We start from the raw sequence: 9,709 nt of genomic DNA on the forward strand, positions 1-9,709 counted from the left end.
TGGTTCTTCCTACTCAAAGCATCGGCTACCACGTTTGCCTTGCCCGGGTGGTAGTTAATGCCACAGTCGTAATCCTTCACGATCCCTAATCAGCGTCATTGTCGCATGTTTAGCTCCTTCTGTTCGAAGAAATACTTGAGACTCTTGTGATCCGTATAGATTTCACATCTCACTCCATAGAGATGGTGTCTCCAAATTTTCAATGCATGCACCACTGTTGCTAACTCCAAATCATGAGTCGGAAAATTCAATTCATTCGGTCTCAACTGTCGGGAAGCATATGCTATTACCTTCCCATCTTGCATTAACACGCATCCCAGTCCCACTTTTGACGCGTCCGTGTAGACGGCGAAGTCCTTATCGGGTTCTGGTACCGCTAGGACTGGTGCTGTAGTCAATTTCTCTTTCAATAGTTGGAAACTCGCCTCGCACTCTGGCGTCCAAACCACCTTGATTCCTTTCTTTAGTAGTTGCGTCATTGGTCTCGTGATCTTAAAGAATCCCTCAATGAATCGTCGATAATATCCCGCCAATCCCAAGAAACTGCGGATTTCACTTGGCGTTTTCGGCGATTTCCAATTCTGCACGGCCTCGACCTTTGCTGGGTCTACTTGAATTCCATTTGCCGTCACAACATGACCAAGAAAGTTCACTCGAGTCAACCAGAACTCACACTTACTGAACTTGGCATAAAGCTTCTCCTTTCGCAACGTTTCCAACACTGTTTGTAGATGCCATCTATGTTCTTCCTCGTTCTTAGAGTATACCAACACGTCGTCGATGAAGACTAACACAAACTTGTCAAGATACTCATGGAAAACTCGGTTCATTAAGTCCATGAAAACGGCTGGGGCGTTGGTCAGCTCAAATGGCATCACGACGAATTCATAGTGGCCATAACGAGTACGAAAAGCTGTCTTGGGCACATCCTCTCGTCGGACCTTTAGTTGATGATACCCTGATCTCAAATCCATTTTCGAGAATACGCCCGTTCCTCGAAGTTGGTCAAACAAATCATCAATCCTTGGCAGTGGGTACTTATTCTTCAAGGTTATCTTGTTTAGTTCACGATAGTCGATACACATCCTCATTGTTCCATCCTTCTTCTTAACGAACAAAACTGGCGCTCCCCACGGTGACACACTGGGTCGAATAAAACCCTAGTCTAACAGTTCTTGCAACTGTACCTTCAACTCGGCCAACTCCTTAGGGGCCATTCGATATGGCGCCTTTGATACTGGCGCTGACCCTGATTCCAAGTCAATGGTGAACTCCACTTGTCTGTCGGGCGGCGGTCCTGGCAAAGCTTCGGGAAACACATTGGGAAAATCTCGCACCACTGCCACGTCTTCCACTTTCAACTCCTTCTTTTCCTCTCCATTTAAGTACACAAGATACGCCAGACGCCCTTTTCTTATCATCGTAGTTGCTTGCAAAGCGGAGATTATGGAGGTTCGTCGATTCATGGAGATCCCGTTCAAGATAGTCGGCTTTTCACCCGGGGCTTGAAAAGAAATTTGTCTCTCTTTACATAGAATTGTTGCATGGTTCTCGGTAAGCCAATCCATTCCCAAGATTATGTCTACATTCTCCAAAGGCATAACGTGCAAGAGTTGGGCCACTACTCCTAATTCTCCTAACACAAACTCTAGGTTCGAGCAAGTTCTCACAATATCAATCAATCATCCAACCGGTGAAGACACATTCAATTTCGGTTCAAGATTAGCAGTAACGAGTCTAAGGCATTCACACATGACATTGAAATAAAAGAATGCGAAGCATCCGTATCAAACAGCACGATAATAGGAAGTTGTTGGAGCTTTCCCATACCTGCCAAATTCTCCTTGCCCTTGATGGCTTGGGGTTCCTGCCCTTGATTTCCCCTTAGCGCATATGCCCTCGCTTGCTGTGGGGCCACTTGTCGGATTGGTTGTGGCTGTTGGGGTGGCCTCTGTCCTTGCCCATTCTTCACTCCACCCTTGTTGTTATTTGGGCACTCTCGAGACGTGTGCCCATTTCCACCGCAGGCATAGCACCGAATGCCTCCAATTCTGCATTCCCCAACATGATACTTGGAACACCGATTACAGTAGGGTGTTCTCTACGGGTTTCCCCTCTGATATGGCACAACTTGGCGCCCATGGTTCTGCGGTTGCCGAAAAGTGGAAAAACGCCGCTTGTTGTCAAAAGGAGCTCGGTTTCCATCCCACTTCCTCTTATCTCTAAAGTTCGATGGGGGTGCGAACGGTGCAGGATTTGTTGTCCTCTCATTCTTGGGCAGCGCTTCTTCCACGTCTAGAGCGCAACCCAACACCTCAGAATAAGGAATTCCCCTACGACTGGCCAGAGCTACCCTTATCTTGGGTCTAAGGCCGGAACGAAACTTCGCAGCCATCTTCTCGTCTGTGTCTACCAATTCTGGCGCATAACGGGTCATCTCACATAGGGCGCGGTCGTACTCCGTGACCGTCATGTTTCCTTGTTTTAGGGTGTGAAACTCCACTACCTTCGCCCGCCGATAACTCATGGGAACATACTTGTTGTAAACTTCTTCTGTAAACTCTTCCCAAGTAAGCGCCTCGCTGCGAGCAGGGTCCATGGTTCTCTTCTTGGTTTCCCACCAAAAATCAGCGGGTCCTGTCAGTTGATAAGTCACGCAGGCCAGGCGTTCCCTATCCGTGCATCCCATAAAGTCAAAGATACGCTCAAGGTCGCGCACCCATGCCTCCGCCTTCGGGAGTTCTCCCAATCCATCAAATTTGGGTGGGTTCTCTTTCCGAAAGGCCTTGATGTATTCCCTTTCATTTGGTTGGGGTAGAGGTGGTGGTGGAGGCGGGGGTGGATTTCCGACACTTCACTCTGTCTGTTCCCCCACATTGTTCTCCACTCTTGGACCACGTCTACGTCTTGGTGGCATGGTGATCTAAAACACAGGTTAGCACCGTCGTGAATATTCATTGTTATTAAAACACCACTGCTTTCATGCACGCGTACGATACGATAAAACACAAGCACGTAAAGTTATGCGAAAAGTGGAACTTCCATAGATAACGTGGAAAGGAAAAACATAGTACTCGTTCGGAAACAAAAAGGTACTACTGCCATCGTCATAACAACTTAAGAAAACAAAACGGCATCTAACTATCCATCGTTATACTCTTCCTCTTCCGGGTCCTCTTCCTCTTCCGAGTCTTCTCCTTCCTCTGGGTCCTCTTCTACGTGATACTCGTCAACCATGCGGAGGGCTTCTTCGATATCCATGCTATCGTCCACATAATCATCCTCAAAACCCGGAACCATTCCTTCTTGTGGTACTGCTTCTCTTTCTGCCGTGGGTTTAACCTCGATCACGTCTTTGTCTTCCCATACTGTTTCATCTTTCCCTTCTTCTGTCGACGGTGGTCGCTCGGAATGTGAGTCAATCAAAGCACACTTTAGGGCCTTCAGGAAACCTTTCATGTCGCCGGCCATCACCTGGTTTCTTGGTTCGTACCACGTGAATCGACTGGTTGTTGCTTCCATCCAAGATTCCTAATTTTCGGGCATCAACTCGATTAGTCTTCTTATGCCACCATAGGCCGATACATGGTACCCGCAGACATCTCGCCATAGGGTTTCAAAATGAGCGACAGCCTCTCTCAAGGCTTTTCCTTCTTCTCTCTCATAGTGATCGTAATCGTATATTGCTTGTCGCATCCTGGCACTATATTGACTGCTCTTAAGCGCGGTTTGTTTCGTTCGTACCATCTATGGAAAAACGAAAGTTTCTTTTAAAACACACATGGCATTATCGTTTGTTTGAAACGGTTCTTAAGTTTGTCAAGTAGGTTGTAATAGCCGAGACCTAGATTCTCGAGAATTCTTAAGAAATAAATACCAGCTTTTATTTAACGAATGAAAGAGTATTTTTATTTCTTGAGAAATGGTACAAATTACAGTTTTCAGAATCTCAAAACTAAAGTTACAATCTTTGACGACGAAAATTAAAAGTTGAGCTACTACACTATTACATTTAGAAATCCCGAAGGGCTACTTTGGCCTTCGTCACCGGGCCGTCTCGGCCACAGATTTTCGAACGAGCCGGGAGGGCGAGACCACGAGGGAAGACAACCTCGTTGGCCAGCCGCAGCTCCTGCCAAAGTGCACGAAAAAGAGAATTAGTTGCATGAAATAAAGACAACTAAAAGAAGTGTTAAAAGGGGAATGAGTAGCCTTACCTTTCCAAAGAAAAGAGGAAGGCTTGGTCGAAAGGGGCAAGTCCAGCCAACAGATTTTTGCACCGCAGTGGCTGCACTATGCAAGGCTGAGTTTTTGCAGCTCTTACCCCTTTATCCACCAGCCATAGTCCGGAAATCAGCCCCCACAATGCCACCTCTAGTGTGCACCTGCAAAAGAGACAAAATCCATGAATGAATCAAAGTACAAGGCAGCACAAAACTCCAAATCAGTTAAAGAATGCTGCAGGGATGGCAGCCAATATAAGGCAGCCTTAAGGCTCCTTCTCTCCAGTCAAGCAACAAACTCTTGCAGCTTTCAGTTACTCCCTATCCATAAATGTAAATAGCCCTCAGCCTCTTCCTCCCTTTCCCATCACCAAATCAGCCGTTTTACAGTGAGGCATAGAGTGGGAGGGACCGAAGCAGCAAGAGGGAGTAGAGGGGATCAAAGCCGAGAGTAAGGGGACAACAAGATACGCAACAGTGAAGGTAAAACCTCCTTCGAACTCTTCTTAAACCCATGTCATCATATAGTTAGAATACAACATAGAAACCTTAGGAAGCATGCTCACACTAAGACTTCCACCCAAAGAATGACAGCAACGCAAGAATGCTAGGATATCATAGTTAGAGCTCAAGTACGGTAATCACATCAGAATAACGAGAACGAGCAGTAGCCGCAACAACTGAGATTTTTTTTCGAACTTAAACTTGGGGAAGAACCCCTCACCAACAAAACACAACTATATTGAAAGCTAAGTAAGCGTAGCAAGTTTATCCGTTTAAACTGAGCTGGGGGAGAAAACTTAGCTGAGGCCGCAGAGGCAGTCGCAGAGCCGTCAACGACGGCGCTGACCTTCAGGAGGCAGCGACGTCAGCCAATAGAGCGACGGAGGTGTACGCCGAGCCTCGTTCGGCGGCGCACGAGGTAGAGACCTCACGGGTTGGCATCAGACCCTGTGCTCGAAGGCCGTTCGCGAGGGAACGGCGAGTCCTGACCACACGGAACTCGCGGACGACAGGCGGTGATACACCGTAACGGCCGCGATGGAGGGTGACGCCGGAGGCGGCGCTGATTGAAGGCGGCGTCGGAACGAAAGGGGGGCTAGGGTTTCCCGTTTCCAGTTGTTTCTTCAATTTGGGGAAAAGTTATGAAAATGAAAGAGAAAGATGGAAGGGGGAGTAGTTGGGCCATGCCCAATTTATTTCCTTTGGGCCTAGTGAGTAAATGGTCCAAACTGGACCAGTCACCTAATCTGGGCCGATTGTTTAAGAAAATAAATAGTCTGGGCCAGAATAAATAAATTTCCAGCTGGGCTTGAGAATCTAATTACTAGAACCATTAATTTGGTTGAAGCCGTTATCTTGGATCAAGTTAAAAGCATGACGAAAATTATTCCCTAAGCCACGGAAGAAAAGTACTATTAAGCCGTGTCGAAATAATATTCGATAAATAGTTAAAGCAGACTTTAATAGTCACAGAAAGTATTTTAAAATACTTAAGATAATCCGGGAAATAATTATAACCGAACGGGGCAGCCGGATTCAGAACAATTTAAATCGCCGATTTAATTACAGAATTTAGATCTCTAATATTTAGAAAGAAAGAGATAAAATAAAAGATCACGCTTAGGCATGCATTCATGCAAGATCAATGATTACTTAAAGCCTAATTTAAGTATATTATTTTTGAAAAGGGACGTCGTCGCTCGACGAGTAAATCTCAAGTCAGACAGTGCCCGTTTGAAAGAGTTAAGCAAATGAGGTGGGCTTTTCTATCCTACATTATGTGTGGGCTTTCTTTCTCCTCTTTCTTTTGAAGCATATTTATATAAAAACATGTTTATTTGAATGAGTTGTCATGCCATGTTTTGTTTTGTGATTGCCTATCTGTTAAATCGAATTCGGGTCCCAGTAGGTCAGTAAATCCTACTCGGACTAGTGTACACTTACGGACCGTGAGCTAGCGCAAGGTTGGCCGGTCTAGGGGTCGTGAGCTAGCGCCAGGTTGGCCGACCCAGTGATCGTGGAATGTGGCCACATTCCCGATTCACACAGCTTGATATGGTATATCATCAGAAAGTTAAAAGACTGCAGTCTATTTCAGAAAGAATTAACAGATTTTAGTGACCGGGACTTATTTTCAGAAAAACCCCGCGTTCACTCAGTTTGGCTGACAACTAAAAGAAACCAGTTTTCGGCATAAGCCACTGAGTATATAAAATACTCAGCCCTGCATATTGTTTTCCTTAATGTGCAGATTGATCGATCGAGGCAGAGGAGGTGTTGGGACAGAAGACTAAATAAGCAGAAGGATAGCTGGTGTAGTATGTCTTCATACATACTACATCTGTCTTGGTACTCTTCCGTTGCGCAAAATTTTAGAACTTGTTTTTAGCAAAGACAATTGTTCCATAACTACTCTGATTCAGTATGATTTGTACCCTCAACACATTTCAGACAATGTTTTCCTTTGATCTAAGTATCTTATGACGAGTTGAGACAGTTTCAGTATGTTTTAGTCGCGGAAAAGCTACACTTTCTTTGACTAGGGAGATGTGGTCGTGACAGAGTGGTATCAGAGCAATTTTCTTTCGCTCTGACCCAAGAACCTTCTTTCTAAGCCTCAGTCCAGAAAAGATAGTACTAGGCTTGAAGATGAACAGAATGTTAAGTACAAGATCCCAACACCTCAGCTCGACACGATCAACTGCACCAGAAACAGGGGTCGACGCCCGCTCGTCCAGAAAAGAGAATTTTAAAAAAATGAAAATATTTTTCCATTTTGAGAAGGAAAATGAAATTTTCTAAGTTTTCAGAAAAAGAAAAAAAAATTTCATAGCCCTAAATGGGAACGAAAATGTTTATTTGAAAAGTTTGCAAGACGCAACGTGCTAGCTGATACTTTGCATGAGATATGCTTAATGTATCTGTGATTTATGTTTAAAGAGCTTGACATGAATGTATAGATGTCATGGGGACTATGTATGTGAACCTAGAGTGCTTTAGAAAAGTACCTTAGGTGAGACTTTCATGATCAAGTACTAGCAGAATAAGAATTTGTTACCGCCTTCCAGGGCGACGAGACCAACTAAAACCCATCAGTTTGGGCAAGCTTCAAATTCCAAGGAATTATGAGAAAGAAAAGACGAGCCAAAAAGTACTATTGTACTACTTATAGACAGCAATTAAAGGAAGTCCATTCTTTTAAGCACACAGATAGTATACATATATATATGCTAGACGATGAACCAAGAAGTTCCCAATGTCTTTACAAAGACCAAGTTATAACGAAAATAGTGTACTTTCCAGCCTGTTCGGGAGATGCATCCCTACACGGAAAGAGATCGTACCCGCGATCTAGTAAAGTGATCTAATGTGGCGTAACAAGCCCAAGTGGCTACGTGATCCAGAAGCGATACTTATAGCGTGCTACGAAGCACGATGGAGAATGTAATGTCTCACAAGAATCAGCGTTCTAAGTTATCAAGAACGATAGGAAAGATTGACCACCAGTTGCGGTTATCAGTTAAACAGCACGAGAAACCCCATCTTGGAATGTATGGTTTCCTAGAACGCGTTATTCAAGTCAGAGCTCCACAAGAACAAACAAAGAAGTGTCACATAACTAGAACCGATGATTATAATCAATAGTACTTACTTGGATTCCCAATAAGGTCCCTTCTAAGAGTCCTTTCAAAGGACAGTACCCCGTCTATTCAGACTTTAGCTTGACTCGCAAGTAACATGTCAGTATTCCTTTTTCTATGCGAGATTTGACTCGTTTCCAGTTTATAGACTACAGTCCTTTGACTCATCGTTCACAGAGAGTAAAGTTTTTGATTGTGTAAGCTCCAGTCATAAATTCTAAAGTTGCTTTTATCTATTACCTTCAGAATAAGCTTATTCTTCAGACATCGTCTATGGAGACTTCTGATTGACTCACGTTTTGCAAGTAGTACGCCACTGTCATTCTTTCACGAAAGCGGTGACCCAGTTTCAGTTCCCAAAATCGGGATACTTTTATGTTTCAAGAATCGTCATTGGTTGTTGTCTCCTTTGAGCCACAAAATAGGGGATCCATATCCCGATTTCTTGGACTCGTACAATGAAATTTCATTCTTATGATGCTTACAGTTCCGACCCCCAGGATGGTCGCGCCTTTTAAATATTTTCTCAGCGCATTTCATATCTTGTTGGAACTTTTGTTCACCTCCCTATTTTGAAACTGTGTTGTAGCAATATTTTCCCTACAGAGGTGAAATTATTCTATCTCAGTTCCAGTACATGCATTATTCCTAGTCTCAGAATTTTTTCTGCAGTTTGAAGTTAAGGCAAACATATTGTACTTTTCCCTAACGAGCTTAGCCTAGCTGATTTTTTTCTCTGAATAGTTCATTTCAGTGTATTGCCTTAATGAACCGATGAAATCATTGATGTGATTTTGTTATCAAGATGCCTTTGAAACATGATCAATGTTCCTTCATTGCAATCGCCTACGTTTATAAATTTTCGTGGTTGATCATCTTAGACGGTGACATGTTGAACCACTATCCTTGATGTTCAGATCCTTTCAGTTTAATTGGACAACTGTATTGTCCTATTTTGCAGCTTACTATGGGAATTTACAGTTAATTCATTTCCATCCAGTTTTCATGACCTATCTCATGATTATTTCTAGCTCCCACCAGGGGTGAGCCTCAGCTTCTATGAGTTTGCCTGGAACCAGTTGAACTACGTAGTTCTTTGAATGAACTTAATACTTACCTTCAAGGTCGATTATCGACGAAAATTCATATAAGTTGAACAAGAGATGTTATTCTAGTCCAGTTGGGTATTCAGTAGCCCTTCAAATTTTCAGTCATACTCTCTTGTGTGAATAATAATCCAAGTTAAGACTATTAGATTAATCATCGAGTTATTGATACGAGGCTAGCAGAAAAAGGCATGGTCTCAGTTTCTTTCAGATACGCATAACAAATACGTCCCCATGGAGACACGTGCAGGAAATGATGCACCAACCAGAAGCGTCGCATAACCGACAGCAAAGTGTTAAATACTTCGAATCTACGTACCGCTTGTGACCAGCAGGTGGAAGATCGAATATTTTGTTGTATAGAGAAGCAACTAGCCTTGAGTAGAGAAATATCAAGGAATATTTGAGGATTAAATGATGTCCGAAGACGTAAAAGACCTATGTGGTAGTTTGAACGATCAAAATGCTTACTCCGAGTAAGATAAGTAAGCCACAAGAACAAAGACTCAATCATGGGCATGTAATGAAAGCCATGGAGAAAGTACGAGTGTATTCGTAGTTTATGTTTGACGGAACAAATCCCATCAGCAAAAGGGATTCGTCTAAGAGGTGGCCAGGAAAAAGGCTAAAGCTGGAGAGACATTCGGGAAGAGGAACGCGTGATAGCACCGCTACCCTCACCGTCCCTACTATGAAGGGAGAAATCGAATTTTCCCTTTTAAAAGAAGTTATCACA

The 9,709-nt window shown here is 43.7% G+C and overlaps 1 protein-coding gene across 1 annotated transcript; it reads right to left on the reverse strand.

Annotated features, from left to right (window-relative positions):
- Positions 1–1,705: 1,705 nt before the first annotated feature.
- LOC121754460 lies at positions 1,706–2,599 on the reverse strand. Its single transcript, XM_042149817.1, has 2 exons — positions 2,247–2,599; positions 1,706–2,051 (listed from the first exon to the last, which is right to left on the reverse strand). Exons 1-2 carry the CDS (start codon positions 2,597–2,599, stop codon positions 1,706–1,708), a joined length of 699 nt encoding a protein of 232 aa, XP_042005751.1.
- Positions 2,600–9,709: the final 7,110 nt, after the last annotated feature.

Source organism: Salvia splendens, chromosome 11 (genome assembly GCF_004379255.2).
Source record: "Salvia splendens isolate huo1 chromosome 11, SspV2, whole genome shotgun sequence".
NCBI classification, from domain to species: Eukaryota; Viridiplantae; Streptophyta; class Magnoliopsida; order Lamiales; family Lamiaceae; genus Salvia; species Salvia splendens.

Coding starts and splice junctions, on each gene's coding strand:
- LOC121754460 (XM_042149817.1), bottom strand. CDS start 2,599: ATGGACCCTGCTCGCAGCGAGGCGCTTACTTGGGAAGAGTTTACAGAA. Junction 2,052..2,246: donor AGGACAACAAATCCTGCACC/GTTCGCACCCCC, acceptor TGGGGAATGCAG/AATTGGAGGCATTCGGTGCT.